The sequence below is a fragment of the Aedes albopictus genome, chromosome 1 (assembly GCF_035046485.1).
Source record: "Aedes albopictus strain Foshan chromosome 1, AalbF5, whole genome shotgun sequence".
Taxonomy (NCBI): domain Eukaryota; kingdom Metazoa; phylum Arthropoda; class Insecta; order Diptera; family Culicidae; genus Aedes; species Aedes albopictus.
The window spans coordinates 200,957,837-200,979,881 of NC_085136.1; the positions used below are offsets into that span (position 1 = coordinate 200,957,837).

The 22,045-nt window shown below is 42.6% G+C and overlaps 1 protein-coding gene across 1 annotated transcript; it reads right to left on the reverse strand.

Moving 5' to 3' along the window:
* Nucleotides 1-1,221: 1,221 nt before the first annotated feature.
* LOC134290650 (uncharacterized) lies at nt 1,222-22,045 on the reverse strand. The gene is made up of 3 exons (XM_062857829.1): nt 21,879-22,045; nt 19,353-21,342; nt 1,222-1,377 (listed from the first exon to the last, which is right to left on the reverse strand). Exons 1-3 carry the CDS (start codon nt 22,043-22,045, stop codon nt 1,222-1,224), a joined length of 2,313 nt encoding a protein of 770 aa, XP_062713813.1.

Sequence of the window (22,045 nt, forward strand, 5' to 3'; positions counted from 1 at the left end):
ACGTACACCGATGAACCAGTGAGAGGGACGCTGTGTCAGTTAAAGACTTTATACTCATCTGTGCACCTAGGCCTTTCGGAAACTCGTAACGTTTTGCGTTTTTTTAGTCATAATCAAAGAAAAATTAAATTAAAGGAATAAAAGTAATTTCAATTCATGTTTGTATTTATGTTAGCGATATTGAAATTTTTCATTTGTTTGTAAAATCGGTTCATGAATGTTACTTATGCTCATCTTTCGTCTAACACGAATGAAATCCTTAACGTTGAACCACTCTTCATTGAAATCATCGTCATCATTAAAGCAGTTTTTTCGTTCAAATCAAGCATTTTTACATCGAAAATAGATTCACTGTATTCCACACGAAAAACAGAATACAGTGAATACATTTTCGTGGCCATTGTTTGCTTAACAGCGAAAAAACTGCTTTTCTACTTCCGAAAAATGATGACGAATGCTTGAGCCTTAAACTAAATAGTAGAAAGTTTGAAATTCCGTTTAGTTCCGTTACATTACACATCGCTTAATTGAATAAACATACTCATTACCTTCCGTTTCGTTTTAGTTCCGTTACTTTACTCGGATGTGTAAAAATTTATTCTGATTTTCCTAAGTATCTTTTAGCCTGTGAAAGAGTTGGAGTTAAATTTGCGTTCAAAGAAATTCTGCCGTTTACCAAGAACCGTTCAAATCCCGTCTCTGAGTGAAATAGTGCTTAAGCCACCGTGCTTTAACCAATTCCTCAAGAATAGTTTACGAAAGGTTAGATTGGTGCCCAACGTGGGGCACGAACCCACGATCCTGAGATTAAGAGTCTCATGCTCTACCAACTGAGCTAGCCGAGCAGCCGATGCCCGGCCTGATTTTTACTGTGATCCAATGTTACGCACCCACTGATGATGCCGAAAAGTAAGACAAAGAGAACTGCCACAGTCAAATGAATGTGTCCCAAAAGGTGATATCAAGATCCTCAAGGGCAACTTCAAAACGAGATTGGTTCCGACTATGTACTCGGATTATGAGCACGCCATGGTATCGGAGAAATGAGCAAGAACGGAGAGCAGTTTTCAGAGTATTTTTTTTTGGCAATCATGACATGGTGATCGTTTTTTCCCAATCGACCAGTGCACAAAGATACACGAGTTTCCCGTCGTGATGACATTACGAAAGTCAAATCGACTACATCTGCATTAACATTAGCATTGAGCAAGTCGCCCAATTTCATAGGTGGTACAGTCCCAGGCCGCTGTTAAAAGAATTGTCTCTTTCCCGTCCGTTACCGAAGTACAGATATTTGGGGCTAGTCACTGGCTCTAAGATAATATTGACGCAATCCTCCAACGGCTGAGAGCCGTCCTGATCGCGTCCTTGCAACAGCTGAAGGATGGGAAAGGAAGATTATTTGGGCACCTAAGAAAGGCATGCAGAGATCTCTACATCCTCTCAGTCCTAGGTGTCACGGGAATTTGGGTATTGTTAGTGGAAAGGTGTCTTATGGATACGTTTGGTCAACGTTCTGCGCCACAACGATGTACAGGAACAGATTCACCAGATTATACGAATTCCTTGTACTCACCAGACGAAATTGTTGACTTACTTTTGCGTTTCTCGGACAGCCAGCAACAATATCACGAAAAACTACAGGTGAATCGCGCGACAAAGAAGACGAATTCCCGCACCTCGATAAGAATATTATGTTTCCAGTTCAAAACCGAATTAGCGACATTTTTTCTTTGACTTCCGCTGTTTTTGCCTTGCGTTAAACACAATGTCGGAAGTGGGGCGCTGTATAGAGCACCAGGTGTACAATACAGCGCCCCACTTCCGACATTGTGTTTAACGCAAGGCAAAAGCAGCGGAAGTCCAAGAAAAAATGTCGCTAATTCGGTTTTGAACTGGAAACATAATAAGACAAACACACATAACAATCGCGAATTATTCGTAGATTAATTTACAAGCACTTTCCAAGGCAAAATTTGCAACAGCAGTCTTTTCTTAATTCGGCTGGCCATAATCAAAACAACGCGTGGCAAAGAAAACGCGTGACAGTTTCGTCAAATCGACTACATCTGCATCAACCGAAAATGGAGACGAGCCTTCTTGATGTGCGGAACAAACCTAGCGCTGACATTGCATCCGACCATCATCTCCTAATCGCAGCTGGAATATTCCGGAAGGTGGAAGCGTAGAAGATCAATGGAGCGCCATAAAAAATGCCTTCATCGCCACCGGCGAGAATAATTTGAACAGTGGATCATAAATGACACCTGGAGGAAGAGAGAGGAGCGAAAGAACACCAAAGCCGCGATAGAGCGACCGAAAATGCGAGGAGCCAATGCCGCAGCCCGTCAGCGCTATTTGAATCTCGAGCAGGAAGTGAAACGCTCTGTGGGCGGAATCCTCAGCCGACGAAGACGAGAAAGCCGCTGGATACGTCGCCTTAGTGAGACGTCGACCGTTGAACAGTGATTGATTTATTGATTTTTTGAGTAATATAACTTTACCTACTACATCTTTACATCTGAACTCGTGATCGATATTTAAATTGAGAATAAGAGAGAGTAACTAAGTATGGTTCGATAGAGCCTAATGGAGATAAGGCGCTGATCACATCTTGACGACAAAGCCTTGGCAACTGTAGCATGGTAACAACCTTGCCAATTAGAGTTGCTGATGCATGCTTGTGGTCAACGAACTGCTTACAGAAAACGGTTGGACAATTGATAAAATCGCATGGGAAAATATTCTGTGGGAATTTATGACGTGGACTATATTGTCACGTTCTGGATCAAATCAATACCTGGTGTAGCTACTTGGTGTTCATTGATTACAAAAAAGCTTTTGACCACGAAAATATTTGGAGATCCCTCAGGCGCAAGGGTGTCCCTGAGAAAATCATCGGCCTCATTGATGCCCCGTACTGTACATTTTCGTGCAAAGTACTGCACAAGTGTCTTGTCCGACCCCATTTGGGTTGCCGATGAACAATGAGACTATTACAGGTGGGGGAGAAGAAGAGATGGCTATGTAGTAGAGGAATTCCACGGAGTCATGTTAGTCGATCCTGAGCGACCATTTCAAAAATATCTGAAACTTTACGCAGTTTTCCAATATTATCTAAATCGCCATTTTTCGATATGTATCAAATCTTCATATTCAGTCACGACTAACTTTTCAAAAGGGTGTATGCGAAAATGGTTCAAAAATAGTCCAAAAGCTGCACGGTAAAAACGGAGTGTTCGATTGTTATGAATTTTTCAGCAAAGTTAGATAACTAAATGGAGATTCCCAAGAAAATATACACAGTAATTTTTTTTAAATAAAAAAATATGATTTTTGTTACAAAAACTCAAATATCTCAAAACCCTATCTTTTTAACAACGAATTTTTTTAAGGGAAACGGTCCATTATATTAGCATACAAATTTGGTCATGGTAAACTAATAAACAAAAAAGTTATGACATTTCAAACATTTCACAGTTTTTACATTTAGTAACAAAAAGAATTATATTCTGTGTAAATTATTGTTGATGCTGATTTTGTTGTAAAGGCTACCGCCTGAATTTAACAAGTTGTTTTCATGATATTTTTATTTGATTATTCAAAATTACTATAGTATCTATTAGAAACTTAGACGCGACCCAGTGTAGTGATCAAAAATATTGATAGAGTCATACTTTTTATTGTACTTGGCTGGGGAAAAAATCTCTTAATAGTGTTGAAAACCTGTTGGTAATAAGAATTATGGAAGAAACCTTATTTTCAAGATAAATGCTGTAAAATGAAAGTTTTAAATACGCGTATACGTCTAGTTTATCTGTAAAAAAATACCTCTTAGAGAACAGACTTTATGATCGGAAGAAAGCGAGTAACTTCAACAACAAATGCATGAGAGGTACATACCACATACAAACAGACGAAACACCTAGAACAATTTTCGTGAAAATTCATCGTCCTGTCCACACTACCACCACCTGGTGGAAATGTTTCACGAAACACTGCGTTGTGCAATATCATCAACACAAGGTGCTAGTGTGAAACGTCAAACGCAAAGAAAAACGATGTGCATGCTTCTGGTTATGAAAGCCACAACCAAGATTTAAAATGATCGTTAAAGGCATGGTCAATGAAAATTTCGCCAGTGTTACGTTTGTTTGTCTGTGTACATACCATGACAAAGCTCACGAAAAAGCAAAAAAAAAAATACTACCGCTATGGTATTAAAGATTTTATAGTAAAATTTCTCTTCAGCCAAGCAAACGACACCAAACTAGTCAGTTAAAACTTATAAGTGATTTTGTTTATTATAATCTAACGAACAATATGAGTAGTCGCTTTCTCAACGGTCTACAACTCAACGCTATCTTGTAGGCCGTTTGATGAAAAAAAAATATTCAAAAGAGTTACGAAATCTCACCGAAAGCACCACAGATAAACTGAAAGAGACTGGTTATGCCCAAATGTCCACATTGAATACAAAATTACGCATTTGCACGTCTTGCCGTCTAAATATTGACAAATGAGCAATCTGTATATCATCGGTAAAGCAGGGCGCAGGAAGTAAATGACAACAACTGAGAAATTGCCAGAAGGGCCAAGTGCAGAGAGTCATGCCACCGTACCATCTGCGATATCTGTTTAGACAATTTTATTACACCCCTTTTCAGAAATGCTTTGCAATATTCTTCAAAATCTATACGCATTTTTAATATTTTTAACGTTGCAAAGACGCTTTCAAAATTCATCTTGAAGAAGAGGGAAAACACTTGTCCTCAAATATAACAGCAAAATAATGAATAAACGACTGATGCGCGGAGAGCGCGACAAAATCGAAACATTACTGTACATGTAATATACATATTACATAATAAAAACAAATTGTTCAACTCACACAAGGCCATTAACAATAAAATCAGCATCAAACTGCGATTTCCGGCCGAAATAATTTTTACAAAAAAAAAAAAAATACCAAATGTGAAAATTGTGAAATGTTATAACTTTTTTGTTTATTAGTTTACCATCGCCAAATTTTTATGGTAGATAGCTAATACAATGGACCCCTAAAAATATACGTTGGTAAAAAGATAGGGTTTTGAGTTATTTGAGTTTTTGTGACAAACATTATATTTTTTCATGTTAAAAACATTTTTTTTTACGGTGTATATTTTCTTAGAAATCACCATTTAGTTATCTAACTTTGCTGAAAAATTCATAGCAATCGAACAAACCATTTTTGCTGTTCAGATTTTTGAATATTTTTGAACCATTTTCACCTACACCCTTTTGAAAAGTTAGTCGTGATTCAAAATAAAAATTTGATATCGAAAAATGGCTATTTAGATGAAACTGAAAAACTGTGCAAAGTTTCAGTTCAATAAAAAATCATGAATTAAAAAATTTCCTTAATTTTGATGCTGTTGCTTGGAATTGCTCAGTAGTAAAGAAAGAAAAATGTAAACACTAAAGACACTGTATGCTAAAGACACGAAATCTGATGATTGTTGCTATTGATGATGATTGTCGCGTCATGACGATGATGCTGTCGAGCAATGCTTTTAAAGCGCGTTTGACAGGTCTCCTGCTCGATTGGAATGACATTGACAGCAAATTTGGAATTCCAATTGGAACATTTCGTGTCTTTGCATATAGTGTCTTTAGTAAACACAAATAATACGTCATTATTTGACATGCGTTCCAGGGGACTGTTATGGTCTTCTTGTTTTCTTTCCCAACATTAAAACTATGCTGCTGTGTTAAAAGATAGGTTGTCAGCTTGAGCCGTACGCTTGAGCCACAGCTATGTTGGCTACGAAAACATTGCATTGGTGGGATAGGGATGCCACTTCCTTGATGCGTTCTCGCTTTGCTTGTAGTAGTGACATGTTTTCCACCAGACACGGATCTCACGCACACGAAGTATCTTCTTCCCCCCCTCTATCAGAGTCTCATTGGAGTAAGACGGTGGAGCCTCGTAGCCGTGCGGTTAGGATCACCAAGCTTCTAATCGCACCATCCTATAGGGTGAGGGTTCGATTCCCGCTCCGGGCGAAGAAACTTTTGGCGAGAATAGTTTCTTTTCCGTATCCACTGGTGCATGATCCATGTGTCCGATGTCTAGTATTAAGATTCATTCAGTCTGTACAGCCGCTAGCTGAAGACGGTGTCTGTGTCTTTTAAAGACAAGGATGTGTAAATACTATCACTGCAACTGTTCCTCATCGTAATCGACGCGATGATAGAACCGTGGGTTGCTAAAGTGGTAATCACGTTCAAATGTGTGCGTGTATCTTTTGTAGATGTAGTTGTGAAACTTGGGGGAAAATATGTGCACTCTTGCGCCGGTTGTTAGTTTTATCATTATTTCCGTTTTACCCAAATCAATTGGGTAATATTTGCATATGCAATCTGAATAGCCTTGGCATTAGCGTGCATTTTTGTGTATGGAAAAATGTACGCTAGTGTTCGTGTGTTGAAATGTCACTTATCCTTATGGCAGTCCATTACACCGTTCAACACTAAATTTTGTTATGGGATGGAAAAAAAAATAACAGGGGTTTGGGACCCTAGAAGTGTCATAGTGAAAGAATTTTTGAAAAATATTGGACCGTGCCTTCACAGTTCAAAACCGAAGTTTGTATGGAGAACTTGGGGTGTTCAATTGATATGTGCGTTAGAACGCGCTGTGCATATATTTAGGCGTTAGACAATAACGAAACTAACCCAAATACCGAAAACGCCTAAAAATAATAAACGTGCGTGTGATGCGCTTACTGATGGCTTACTGGTGGACCGACGCGATTGCGGACCTGCGCCGCGCCTGCCTACGGGCTAGGCGGCGGATGCAGCGAGCACGATCAGAGGAAGAGCGAAGCGAACGGCGGGCAGGGAGTGAAATTATCGATCGCGATCGCGATCATAGAAAACTAGCTCACACGCATTATCGGCGAAAAAAGACGTGCGATAAATTCAGACCCGGATTTCTCCCGAGAATGTGTTCTCGCTCGTCCCGCAGCGCCGAAAATGGATTATCACCAGCAATGAAAAGCCGACTGGTTTACTCTCTGCTCTTTGTCCGCCTTTCCGTTTCGCCGTCGCAACCAAAAGTAGCTTTTATGCATCAAATTTCTTCCACCTCTCGAGCAGCTTGTGTGGCCGCGTGGTTATGGTGCGCGCTAGGAAACATTTTGATGGAGGGTCTTGGTTCGAATCCCGTTGGCGGCACAATTTTTGTTATTTGCCTCCTGATAATTATCGCGATAACCGGCAAGGCGATAAAGTTGGATAGCGAAAATGGCAAGAGCGATTTTCAGTTTTCGGCTATCTTCGGTCGTGGACAACGGCAGCGACCGATAAACATTTCTCGCTGAAAAAAGAATCGTTGAACTGTTCGGTTGCTCGGAAAAGGCCCATTTTCGTCTCAATTTGCTGATAATTTCATTCCCTGACGGCGGGTGGTGTTCGCCGCTGCAAAAGCCGCGCTCAAGACCGAGATAAGAGCAAGCAAAAAGGCCTGCTTTGAGGGTCTCTGTCAGAGTGCCAATACGAACCCGTGGGGTGACGCCTACAGGATCGTTATGGCCAAGACGAGAGGTGTGATGGCTCCTACAGAGCAATCTCCAGAGATGTTGGAGGGGATCATTGGAGGACTTTTTCCGCGTCATGATCCTAGTCCTTGGCCTCCTTTCATAGGACAGCCGGGGACTGGGGCTGGCGATGAGGAGAGGGTCACCGATGTGGAACTTGCGGGGATAGCTAAGTCCCTTAGCGTAGGTAAGGCCCCAGGTCCGGACGGAGTTCCGAACCTGGCCTTAGAAGTAGCTATTGCAGAAGCTCCCGAGATGTTCAGGTCTGCTATGCAGAAATGCCTGGACGAGGGAGTTTTCCCAGAAGCTTGGAAGAGGCAGAGTCTGGTACTATTGCCAAAGGCGGGGAAACCACCCGGAGACCCGTCGGCATATAGACCAATATGCTTGATTGACACGGCGGGGAAGGTGCTCGAAAAGATCATCCTCAATAGAATGTTGAGGTTCACTGAGGGCGTAAATGGTCTCTCGAGCAACCAGTATGGCTTCCGGAAGGGGAGGTCCACCGTGGACGCTATCTTGTCGGTTACAAAAACCGCCGAGAAAGCACTCGAGCCTAAGAGGAGGGGAATTCGCTTCTGCGGGGTAGTGACTCTGGAGGAGGAAGGAATGCATTCAATAGCGCCAGTTGGGCTGCTATTGCCGATGCGCTCTTGCGTCTGGGGATACCGGAGTACCTGTACAAGATTCTCGGAAGCTACTTTCAGAATCGCGTACTAGTTTACGACACGGAGGTGGGTCGGAAGTGCTTTCACATAACCTCAGGAGTCCCGCAAGGTTCCATCCTGGGTCCGGTGTTATGGAATGTCATGTACGACGAGTTGTTGAGGTTAGAGTACCCAGTGGGAGTGGGGATTGTCGGATTTGCCGACGATATTACGCTCGAAGTCTACAGTGAAACGATCGAGGAGGTAAAGTTGACTACCAACCACTCGATCAAGGTTGTGGAGGCGTGGATGCGGTCCAGGAAACTGGAGCTGGCTCACCACAAGACAGAGGTGACGGTTGTTAACAACATGCAGTTGGCGCAGCAGACGGAGATCAGTGTAGGTGAGTGCACTATCCTGTCAAAGCGCTCTGTCAAGCACTTGGGCGTGATGATCGATGATAAGCTTACCTTCGGTAGCCACGTCGATTATGCCTGTAAAAGAGCCTCCACAGCTATTGCGGCACTGTCCCGGATGATGTCCAATAGCTCAGCTTTGTACGCCAGTAAGCGCAAGCTTCTGGCTAGTGTTGCTACGTCCATACTTAGGTATGGCGGCCCGGCGTGGGGGTACCGCGCTAAGTACTGAATGCTACCGACGGAAGCTGGAAAGTACTTACAGACTTATGTGCCTGCGGGTTGCGAGCGCGTACCGTACCGTGTCACACGACGCTCTCTGCGTCATTACTGGTATGGTGCCCATCAGCATTCTTATCAGTGAGGACATGGAGTGCTTCGAAATGCGCGGCACAAGAGGCATACGCAGGACAGTCAGGATGGCCACTATGGTCAAATGGCAACGCGCGTGGGACAGTTCCAACAAAGGAAGGTGGACCCATCATCCATATCGTTTGGGTCCTGGGAGCTACAGATGAGGTGGCGCGTGGACTCGGAGAATGGCTAGTCCAGATGCAGTGCAAGAGTTGGTCCAGGGGTTCGAAGTCGGCTTCGTAGGTCATACCGGTGCCCTGCGGTTGAGATCGACCCTTACAGCGATTAAGTGGCCGCGGAGAGGAAGTCCCGGTAGCGGTGCTGTCGTGGCGTCGGTCTACTGGGTTGGATCCGAGCCCGCGGTTGGAAAGGGGTCCCCGGCAAGGGCCGGGGTAGGTGAGACCCTGCTGTCTGCAACCTTCGGGTGCATCTGATAGGGCCTGAAGGGTAGTGATATCCTTCCTTACGGGCAGGTCAGATCGGGTTGCACGTGGACATCAGTTCTTGATGTCTGCCAAGCAGTTGGGCGCGGGCGGGGTTGATCCTGCGTCTCCAGAGCGAGTCATCGATGTTCGTTGCTGCTAGGCTACGGCAGCTAACCTTGAGGGTGCGATATGCACTAGCCCCTCTCTGAAGCAATACCTTCTTGGTGGTTCCGGAGAGACGTAGGGTTTGGCGACCATAGGAATGTGTTTTAGTGGGTCGAGGAGAGAGTAGTCCTGGCTCCCGTGATGGACTCTCCAGAGCGAGTCATCGATGTTCGTTGCTGCTAGGCTACGGCAGCTAACCTTGAGGGTGCGATATGCACTAGCCCCTCTCTAAAGCAATACCTTCTTGGTGGTTCCGGAGAGACGTAGGGTTTGGCGACCATAGGAATGTGTTTTAGTGGGTCGAGGAGAGAGTAGTCCTGGCTTTTACTAGTGTTGTAGAAGACGGCCTTAACCCCACACTACCCTAACCTTCCTGTTAGGGTGTCTGTTGAGCAGATTTATCCCCCTATGGTTTAGAAGAAAAAAAAAAACCCTGTTATTTTTTTCTCATCCCATAACACCAACTTTTGTAAAATTTTGTCGAGCAGTGTTATTATTATCATGGAGCACCGAAATGACTTCGAACTGGCTGCTGACGTACAATCACACGTCAATAGGGCACTGCACTGTTATGGTTTTGTATGGAATTTTAACGTTTTCGTGTTGTTTACAAAGTTTCTGAAAGAGTGAAAGAGAAGGAAATAATTTCATGCAGTGCCCATGACCAAATCGCGTGGAGATTTTTACGGTAGCTGGGCAAGCAGTGGAGAATGTTGAAAGCCTCCAATATCTTGGTCCAATATCGGCATAGTTTTAAGGATTAAGAAAGCGGAGCTGATTTTTAGAGTTTAAGAAACTTATGGCAAAATAATCAGATAAATCGACGCACCAAAATCCGAATTTTCAACTCGTTTAACGTGAAATCTGAGCTGCATCGTTCTCAAAGTCCTCTGAAAAGTGATCCTTAACTGGATACAGGAGAAGATTGACGCAACTCTCCGGCGGCAGCATGCAGGATTCCGTGCTGGACGATCATGAGTGGATCAAATTGTCGCGATCCGTATCATCTTGGAGCAAATCAATGAATTCCAAAAATCTCTCTACCTTGTGTTCATTGATTACGAGAAAGCTTTCGATCGTCTTAATCATGAAAACGTGTGCCCAAGCAGCACCTGCAACATCATCCAGAATGTGGCTTTCTATGCTTTGGTCTAAATGAGTTGCACTAGAAGCACACGAAACATTCATCTTGTCAGTTGAGTTGCTTTTATACTCCGAGATACGTAAAGTTGCGTCTTTGTTTCATAGAAATCACAAATTACCACGTGTTTGACATCGATTCGTGGAGGCGGAGCTTACATATTACTCACAAGTGGTAATACAGTCAGCTTACATTTAATGTGTTATGTAACATACATGAAACATCTAACTCTGGTTTGTTTGTTCAGACTAGGTTCCAAATAGGGTTTGTGTGCCATCAGTAATCTCACGCTCCCATATTCATCCTATTCGAAAACAAGCGATTACGGCACCGATTGATTCTGTTCTTTTTGTTTTCATTCGTGCTCACTTCTAACAAAAAATACAAAAATAAGACACAAAAAAAACAACACTTCAATCTTTTGTTTTTCGTAGGATGAAAATGGGAGCCACATGCTTAATAAGGGAACCAATACCCTACGTTACAGAAAACTTGAGCGTCTTTTCATTTTGACAGTTCTCTAGCTTGTGATAAAGAAGGTGCAATAAAGTAACAAGTAACTTCAGTAGCTTTTATGGTGCGTTGAGTATCGATTCTCTCACAGAGCTCTTGGTAGAGTATGTAAGGTGAGTAGATTATACTCCTGGTGTCCATGGTTCGAGTCTGGACAAAATCTTTTTCCATTTTTTTATCATTCCTTCTCGTTTATGTTGCATAAGAATTCAGAATCTACGCTTTTTGGGTTTCAAAGAAGAAGCAATTGTGTTCTGTCGTCCGTAATACGGACAGTGCATAAATTGCACTAAGGTTGCTGTTACTGGCTTAGCAACAAGTCGTGCTGCTTGGGTGGGGAGCACTCAGGCGCAAGGATGTCCCTAAGAAAATCATCGGCCTCGTTGAAGCACATTACATGGCATTTTCGTGCAGAATACTGCACAATTGTGTCTTGTCCGATTCCATCCGGGTTGTTGTTGAAGTGAGGCAAGGGTATATCCTATAACCGCTACTGTTCCACGTGAATCGTGAATCAAATCGTGGGTTGCTGTGGCAGTCCATTGCCATGAAGTACCTAAATGACTTTGAACTGGCAGATGACGTTGCTCTCTCAGCTCAACGGCGCTCGATGATCTTGCCGATCACTCCTCGGCAGCGCTCCATCAACGTCAACAAGTCCAAATCGTTGGATGTGAACATGGTCGGTCAACCCTTCCAGCTTCACGGTAGCTGGGCAAGCAGTGGAGAATGTTGAAAGCCTCCAATATTTCGGTAGCCAAATGGCGGACGATAGCGGCACGAAGATCGGCATAGGCGCACAAACCAAGGAGGCGAGGGCTGCTTTTGCGAGTTTGAGAAATTTATGAAAAAAAAATCAGTTTAGTCGACGCACCAAAGTCCGAATTTTCAACTCAACCGTGAAATCTGTGTTGCCGTACGCTAGTGAAACTTGGTGTGTATCAGTGGAGAACACTCAACGGCTGCATGTCTTCATCAATAGTTGCATGCGGTATATAATTCGTGCATGGTGGCCTCACCTTACATCAAAGACGCATCACCAATATTGGGTTGCTATTGTGCAAATAAGAATTAATTCTATGTCAGGCCTACTACCAATTGGTCTCCCTATACGCAGCTGATTACTGCTGAAGCTTGTTTCCGCTGTTGCGCCGGATGATATTGCGCCAAGATTAAAGGTCCAGAGTTGAATTTGATTAGCTTTGCTCATTCTCAATACAATCATAATACCCACAAGTCGTCACCGGTACTCAGCGAGGAAACGAGAAACGAGCACTGAGGTGGCAAATAAAAACTATTAGGAATAACTAATCTCTCTATATGTTGTGCTAAATTCCTGCCCCTTGTGCTGTTCAGCGCATGAAGTTGATAGTTTTTCGTTCCTCGCCCGTTGCTGCCAGAGGCGCAAATGGTGGAACCGATGTAAGCCATTTATATCGATCCACAACGGACTGCTGCCGTACTCCAATCAAGATAAGACGCCATGGATTTATGTATGGCCGCTGGGGCCCGCGAGGGATCGAGTTATATGGATGAGGAGAGCTATCGGTGTAGCGGCTCTACGAGGAAAGCCCCAGCTGATACGCGAGATTTTTATCACCAATTGTTGCTTGATTGGCGCGCTGTGTCGACGGGAATTTATAAGGTCGAATGTAGCTGTTGCCTGTTGTCGCACATTCAACGTAACAAATTTCACAATGGAATGTCGTCGCGAGGATTACTTTATGCAATCAGCGACATTTCTTGTAGGCTGGAAAAAACAACTTTTCTTGATGGATTGAAGTAGTAATTCGAGCGATTTGAACATCTCAATTTTCAAAAATTGAAAGAAATCGCTAATTTCAATTTTGCATCATCAAACAAGCTTTTTAAATTCAGTATGAAAATTACTTTTTTTTCGTTTTTATTAACGTGTATTGTAACTTCTAGGCTAATTCTGCACTCTTGAAAATTACAACGAGAAAAGTTATTCTATCTAGTCGACAGTATCATTTTATCAATTGTTTTTTTTTGTATCCTTGGCTTTTCTAGACGAAGCTGAGATTTTTTCCGCGAAGTTGTAAAATTATTAATTGTGTCCAATTTTGATGATTTTTTATGTTATTTAAATTTAAACTGTTATTTTAATTCTCTAATCTAGTGACCTTTTAAGAATAATGCAAAATTCATATAAGAAATCTATTGAATTCGTCGCCATAAAATTTACCCAACGTTTTCTCTCTCGTTTTCTTATTACGAGAAACTTTGAAAATATCTGTGCTATTGTAACCTCTTCTTCTTCTATATGGCTCGACGCCCCCAATAGGACTTGGCCTGCCTCACTTCAACTTAGTGCACTTTGAGCACTTCCACAGTTATCAATTGTAGAGCTTTCTTTGCCTGCCATTGCATGAATTTGTATATTGTGAGGCAAGTACAATGATACACCATGCCCAGGGAGTCGAGAAACGGGAATCGAACCCGTTGTCTCCGGATTGGCGATCCATAGCCTTAACCACTAGGCAAACCTCTAATAAATATAAATAAATCTACTAAAAATGCACCAAAATGCTTCAGCAACTCAAGACATACTTAACCTAAATCATGTTTTCCGATCACGTTCAGCAAGATCTGATCCAGAGAAAAAAGTTTCATTTTTAATTGCTCACCAATTATACTGACGGCTCACGAGCAGTTCGCAAAAAGTGACACTCACGAGATTTTCGTATCGAACTTCTCCTCAACATCATCGCGGTCATCCTTTTGTCGGCATGCCACAAGGGCAAAACCAACGGCGACGGCATGCTTTGACGAACAAAGAAATTATTCACAATTTGTCGTCAATTTTATTTCACTCACTCGCCACTCGCGAGAATCAATCCCGATTCCAAAGCAACCGACGACATGGATAGTTGCCCGGAGTAACCTTAAATGGTAAAGATCGATGTCGTGAGAGGCGAGATTTCTCACTTCATTACCAGGCTGCTATCGCCCGCAGAGGCTGCTATATTTGTAAGCGGCTAAAGTCCAAAGCCCCTGAGCTGATCCGATCCGTTCCCCTTTTGGGGTTCTCCCTCCCAAGTCCCAGTAGCTAGGTAGGTTATAAGTGCGCAGTCCTTGCAGGAAAATCAAACAGAAAAACGGAACGGCTTGCCGCACTGCCGCACCGAGTGAAGGGTGCTAATGATTTTATAAAGTGTTTTTGTCCATAACATTCGAGCGGGGATCGCGTCAGTAGTGGAGATGTGCTCAGAATTGCGAAAGATTGATTTTAAATTGGTCGAAAGTGATACCCGGTGTCCGCAGGGAGGCTCGTTTGAAGTGACATCTCTAAGGGCGGCGTGAATTACCTATTTGAGATGAGGATAGGATAATTTTGTTCATATACGATGCGAGTAGAAAGCATCCACTACACCACAGAAGATATTGATGTAAATGTTTGAATGTTACGAACAAAATAATAAGAAATACATTTATGCTTCCTACAAATGCTATTTCACTTAGTTTCGGTCTTAGTGGATTATGTTTCATAAGCGCTATTTCTTACTTTTTCACGACTGCAATAATTTTCTGATCCATCTGAAACCCATGGTAGGTGCGGTTGTTAGAGGTCCGAGCAGTGAATCAAATTTCAACCATCGCGTGACAATAATGATAATATCGCAACCTGATTTTGTAGCGACAATCCACTCAATGCGACAATGTCCCAACTTGAACAGAATAGGATATAGATCGTTCATCACTAGTTTTGAGATTTTAAGCTTTGCATAGCAATTTCCGAGGGGTATCTTAGAGTTGGTAAACACTGCAATGCTGTTGAAAATCTATCATAAAACACTGGAAAACAACTTTCATCGCGATGGGATACATGCAGGGACGCGTGATAACCGATCGACTAAAGAATGTTTCAAATCAGGACGTCCAGGTTCCACCATAAATAGGAGACCTAATACCCAGTTAGGCCAGGGGGAGGAATTCACACCGACGATTGGATAGTTCAGCGCTCACTAGCTGACGAACGAAGACGGTCTACGACTCATTGATTTCGCCACCTCCAAAAATATGGTCATACGTAGCACCTTTTTCCAACACAGCCTCCTCTATCGTTACACCTGGAGATCACCAGAGAAAATAGGTAGAGAAGCGAATAGTGTGAAGCCAAAAATACCTTATCGAACCGTCAAACTGGTATCCTAATTAACAAAATCAACAAGCCTTGACGATTGCCGCATAAGTCAAGATAAGTATTGCATTCATTTCAAACATGTTTTCACCAATGTTTTCAAATATCCATGGATGACAGTGCAAACAACATTGGTTTCTTGAATTAATGAACATTGTTCCATTTTGGAACATCAGTTTGATAATTCTGGCTTTCGATTTGAATAGGTCGAATCTGCATAGGAATCACAGCAACTCAGGACCTATTCAAATCGAACGCCAGAATTTATAGTTAATAAAACAACAGTATAAATAGTTTTCAAATGCGGTATGCGAGATAGGCACTACCTTCGATAGGCAGTTGCCAGCATCCGAGCGATGAAATCAAAACAAAAAACCCAGATTAATCCACCTAGTGGTGATAGTGCCTTTCTCGTCGAATATGTACTCATGAACTTTTCGTCGACGTTAGACAAAATGTTTCTGAATCCTGAAAACACTTCATATAGAAAAGCAACAATTTTAACAAAGCCATCATCGATTTTCGAAACTTATTGATGATATATATTCCGATGTAATGTTCAACAGTGAAACAGAACTGAAAAATATCAGACCTCTCAGTTGACTGCTTGACCACCTTAACCCTAGTAATCCTAATTATTCCAATCACAGATCACTTTGTGATCTTCGCCAATGTTTATTTCAGCACACTTTAGGCTATATTTTATTATCATTGGTAACATGATTCATGTAAAATTTGACCTTCCTTCAAGAAAAATGCATTCAAATTCTTGAATTTCATTTCCATTCAAATTTCAATCGCAATAAGAAAAGTGAGGGCTCAACCAGCCACACCCAAATTATGAGCAGTAATTTTAGAAGCATAAGGAGATTGAAGATTGAAAAATTGTATAAGGTGTTGATGCGATTAAATTACTTTTTTTCATAAAACGTTGATCCATCCTACTATACATTTACACCGCAGGAATCTGAAATGATGTGATTTGAAGAGATCGCTTTGTTCACGATTTTGTTCTCTTGCATATATAATCTTTTAATCTTACCCAACGTTTACATGCTATCAAAAAAGCCAAAATTTGATTTATCGCTTTGACATTTACAGGGGATACTTACTCAAAATAACTGGGACAAGATAAAATAACATGAACAGGTAATTTAAAAAAATGTTCAACTCGCTGTTACTTTTCGAAAAGATCATCAAATATTCTTAAATTTTTACTGTAAGTTCATCAATTAGTTGTGTATCAGTTTTTGGAAAAGATCGGGCCATTCTACACGAAGGAGTGTGATTTTGGAGGGAAAGTGAAGAGACCGCATTTTTCATTCGAGAGACGAACCAGCCAAGGGCTGAAAGTCTCTCTAATAAAGACAAATCAATCAATCAATCATTTTTCATTCGGGCCGGCCGCGTCGTCGCCGATTTGAATGTGCTCATCTTCGTACGGGGCGGTTTAGTGTTATTTTGGTGGCGAAGTGAAGAGGCCGCTTTTTTTCATTCAGACCGTCCGCGTCGTCGTCGTCGTCAATTTGAATGTGCACATCGTCGTACCCGTGTATAGTTGTAGCGTTTCAGTGTGATTTCGGAGAAGGGGCTTTTTAGTGGAAGATGCTGCAGCACATACGCACTGGACACTTCGAAGGATGTTTATTGGTGAGCTCTTTCCATTTTATCATAATAATTAATGCTAAAGGATGTATAAAATTCTGCTATGGTTTTTGTAATATTGAAAAGTTCGTCACGTCATGTGTCGGCGCTAGTTTTCAATGCACATTCAGTTGATAATAAATATTTTTCTTTTATTTTTCGCATTTACACACAAATTTGAATGGTTCGTCATCTTCGGTGTCGACATTTGTAATACTTTAGTCAAAATGAATAAATGTTTTGACTCAAGTAAAGGTTGCATGAATCAAATCACTTACCAAAGTGAATCCAAATCATGTGACTCTCCCCTCCCTACTAACAAAAACTCCTTCCCGTGACAGTCGTGGAGAAGATGAGGTGATCTCGGTCTCTAGTAGCAACGTACGTCACACTAACATTCCTTTCTTTCCTCGATGACCGTAAGGACGTGGCCGGCGCCGTTATTCACTAATAAAGTCTGGAATTCTCGAACTGTGCACATTGAGAGCGGTAGCTACTCCCAAGCTCCGTTTGTTGGTTCCTTGTGCAATTTCTATTGTTCTGGTCAATCACGGAGTAGCAACTACGAATTGTACGGTCATCTATGCTCATGCTCATGCTCAAGATCGGGCCATTCTACACGAAGTTATAAATATTCTAGAAAAAGCTATAATTATCCGATAGCCAACTTTGAGCTGTTATATCTCCGGATTCAATGAAGCGAATGCAATGAAGTTTTGTTCATTTATGAGTATGACTAATATAATGAACTTTGAAAAACAATTGACTTAATTTGAAATTATTAATAAGAAAAAAGTTATAGCGATTTCATTTATTCTATATTTTTTTAGTAAGTTCATCTATTTTTCATATGCATCCCAATACTTTTTCTATTTAATGCCATCTATTTGGTTGCTTTCCTTTGAAACATAAATATATTCAAGTCAATTAGAGGGCATTTAAATGAACTATAATTACTATCTCGAATTTTGAAACGATGATGAAGTTTTGGATAAATTAGTGTTATATTAGAAAAATTATCTAATCGTTATAATTTTCTTTCGTGTGAAGAATTTTAAGTTTAGTCAAATGTTATTAATAGCTCATTATATAAGTCATAAATGATCAAAATTTCATTGCATTCGGTTCATTGAATTCGGAGATATAACAGCTCAAAGTTGACTATCGAATAATTATACCTTTTTCTAGAACCTTTATAACTTCGTATAGAATAGCCCGATCTTTTCCAAATTTTGGCCACTGATACACAACTAGGGTGCGGGCACCGGTTTTATTTATTTATTTATTTATTTATTTATTTATACATATAAAGTCAACAGGTAAAATTTTCACCCCAATGACACAAGTAATACAACTACAAAATTACAGCTAAACATTAACAAAAAACACGCTTAAAACTACGCTTATTGACCTCACGTGACACATTAAAATCGAATACAGAATAACAAGTATTGAACAGACGAGACATATCACGAATAGGCTCATGAGCGCTGTAATTGGTGCTTGCTGACGGAAGGTTGAGGAACGGATGAGACCTCAGACTACGTCGACGAGTGTTAATATGCAGCATTCCAAGCAGATTGGGACAGTCGATGTTACCTTGCAGGAGATCTCCAATAAAGCTGACTTTGGCCACGTTGCGTCTTGCACTAAGAGTTTCCAAATTGATAAGCTGACAGCGACTCTCGTAGCTAGGCAATACTAGAGGATTCCTCCACCTAAGATGACGTAGCGCAAAACGAATGAATTTTCGCTGAACTCGTTCGATGCGTTGAGTATCGTTGTCGTAAAAAGGGGCCCAGATGACTGCCGAGTACTCCAGGATGGGCCGCACAATTGAGCAATACAGCGTCTTCAGGCAGTAAATATCCTTGAACTTTTTGGCAAAGCGAAAGAGGAAACCAAGTTGCGACGATGCTTTCGCCACGACATAGACGACGTGGTCTTTGAATGTCAGTTTCGAGTCAAGCAGGACTCCTAGATCCTTGACTGTCGATTCGCGCTTCAACTGGACACCTTCCAAAGCGTAGTCAAAATGGAAAAGGGACTTTTTACGGCCGAATGAAATAACAGAGCATTTCGACACATTTAGTGACATCCGATTTAAAGAACACCATGCAGCAAAAATTTCAAGCTGTTGTTGCAAAAACACTGCGTCTTGACGTTGCTTGATCACGAAATACAGCTTCAGGTCGTCAGCATATGAAAGTTTCAAGCATTTGAGCATAGAGTTGACATCATTCATATACAACAGAAATAAAAACGGTCCAAGATGACTGCCTTGGGGAACGCCGGACCATACCGTGAACGGTGAAGAGACGTAGTCACCAATTTTCACAGACATACTGCGTCCGGTCAAATAGGATCGAAGCCAGATGAGGAGGTTGTTGTTCATGCCTAGTTTGTCAAATTTGGCCAAAGCGATTTGGTGATTCATTTTATCAAAGGCGGCAGAAAGGTCGGTATAGATGGCGTCGACTTGATGGCCGCTTTGAAACTGGCGTATCAGGTAGGACGTAAAGCACGTCAGGTTGGAGGTCGTTGATCGTTTTGGAACGAATCCGTGCTGATCCTCAGATATATAATGTGCGTAACCTTGGACTAACTGGTTTAAAACGATCAACTCCAGCAACTTCGATGTGGCGCACAAAGAAGCAATACCTCTGTAGTTTGACACAGTTCTTTTACAGCCTTTCTTAAAAACGGGAAAAACGTACGACTGCTTCCAGCAGTTGGGGAAAATACCGGTCTCCAGGGAAAGGTTGAAAACGGTAGTCAGCGGCACGGCTAGGGAGCTCATACAACGTTTAATAACGAGTGAAGGGATGCCATCCGGACCACATCCGGTGGAGGACTTCAAATCTTTACCGGCGGCAATTACGGCATCGTTGGTGATAGCGAACTGCACTCCAGATGTTGGAAAGCTGAGCACATTCTGTGCTGCGTTGGCTACATCCTGCGGGTCAAGTTCCTCATTAACGAAGACGCTGCTGAATTGAGAACGGAACATGTCGACTATAGCGGTGGTAGTATCAGCTTCCTGCAATCCATCAGTCATCGTGGACGGCAAACCAGATTCTTTCCGTTGATCGTTGACGTGACGCCAAAAGCTCTTGGGCTTAGTTTTCAGCCGGCTTTGTAATCGGCTTAGATGGGCGCTATGGAGCCTATCGTTGAGGTGCTTGTATGCAGTATTCGCTTCCAGATAACATGCTCTCGTGGTGTCCGTACGGAATTTACAGTGGCGCCTTAGAGCTGCTCGTTTAGCTCTTTTGAGATTTTTGAGGGCAGCATTTGACCAAGCCGGTTTAGCAGGCTCCCGCTTAGAAGAAACTGGAACAAACTGGTCGATTGCATAGAGCAATACTCCGGACAGAGTCGAAGCGGCGAGGTTAGCATCGGATTCACTAAGAATCTCATTCCAGTCTACGCGTTCCAGGAAATTATTCATTTCATCGAAATTGGCTCGACTGAAGTCATAGGCGATACTTTCTGAGGTTTCGTGAAAGCATCTATAGGGATTCACTTCAAGGTTTAACAGCAGAGGCGGATGATGTCTACCAATTTTAACGAGCGGATCTGGTGCTTGCATAACCGAGCAATTCACCCCTAGTTCTTCGCTAACGAAGCACAGGTCGAGTGAACGATTGTTTTCATTTTTAACTCCAACCATCTGTCTGAGTCCAGCGGTGCTATAAGCGTCAAGCAGCTCACGCGATGTTTGGCCCATCGAAGAGCGAGTAGTACACGGAAAGAAAAACCCCACAGAACTACACTGCCAAGCAATCGAGCTCAAGTTGAAATCTCCGAGAATGACGACATTGTCTTTAGGTTTCATTTGCGACACCACCCAATTGAGTGAATTGATATGCGTCTCAATCACACCTGCATCGTTGATTCGATCGGGAGGGATGTAAACGACGCAAACAAAAATGGTCGCACCTTCGGTTGAAATGGCAACCCATAATTGCTCAACCGATGAACTGTTCGGTGGACTTACCAAGCGGGATTTGAATCTGGAGCGCACAGCCAATAAAACACCGCCTCCGGCGATCTTGTTGCTGTTCAAGAGTGACCGGTCTTGTCGATATACAGAAAACGAATCGTCAAACAACTGGCTAGATGATGTGCATTCGTTCAGCCAGGTCTCGGTGAAAGCGTAAGCGTCGTAGCACCCGTCGCTAAGGGCCAGCTGATATTCCGCGACAGAGCTGTTAATACCACCAACATTTTGATAATACACGAGGACGTTTGAAGCGGGCTGTGCTGTATCGTCCCCGCGAGGTGCGGACCTAGGAGGTGAATATACATCAGGACGAGGATTACCGCTAGGAATAGTATACATGCCTTCGATGGCAGCTTGGAAGACCCCATCACCAGCACTAGACTCAGGGCCGGGACGACTTTGATGGCAGGAACAAGTTAATGGCGGCGGGTAATCGGTCATCGTAGAACCAGAAGGCGCGACTGAGCTAGGCGGATCCGGGGCTTCCATACTGCTTGATGTCGGGCGTCCCGGGCTGAGCGATGATAAGCTTGAGCAATTGTATGAAGCACCGTTGATAAATGATGAACCACTAGACGATGACTGTTTACGAGAAGGAGTGCCCGTGGTAGAACACCGTCTGGAAACGGAATGGCGATCAGGCAGGAAGAGGGCTTGAAATTGAACATACTTGCCTGTAAAAGCAGGCTGGAGGACCTCAACTACAGACTCGACAGCAGGACCACGACGGCTGTGATGAGCGCTGGCAGCAAAAGGCGGGACTGTGTCGAGCTGAGCGGAGGCCTCCATAGTGCTTTTTAGTGTGCGTCGTGGTATCCTTACTCTATCATGCGGTACTCTTCCACCGGTGACGAATCGTTGGTGGGAGTGTTGGCTGGAACTACGTCGGTACGATTCGGTGTCAGACGAGGTTTCCAAAAATTTTGGGATGATCTATTGTCCTGGAACTCGCGAAACAGTATTCCTCTGGGCCAGGTCGAATTAGACAT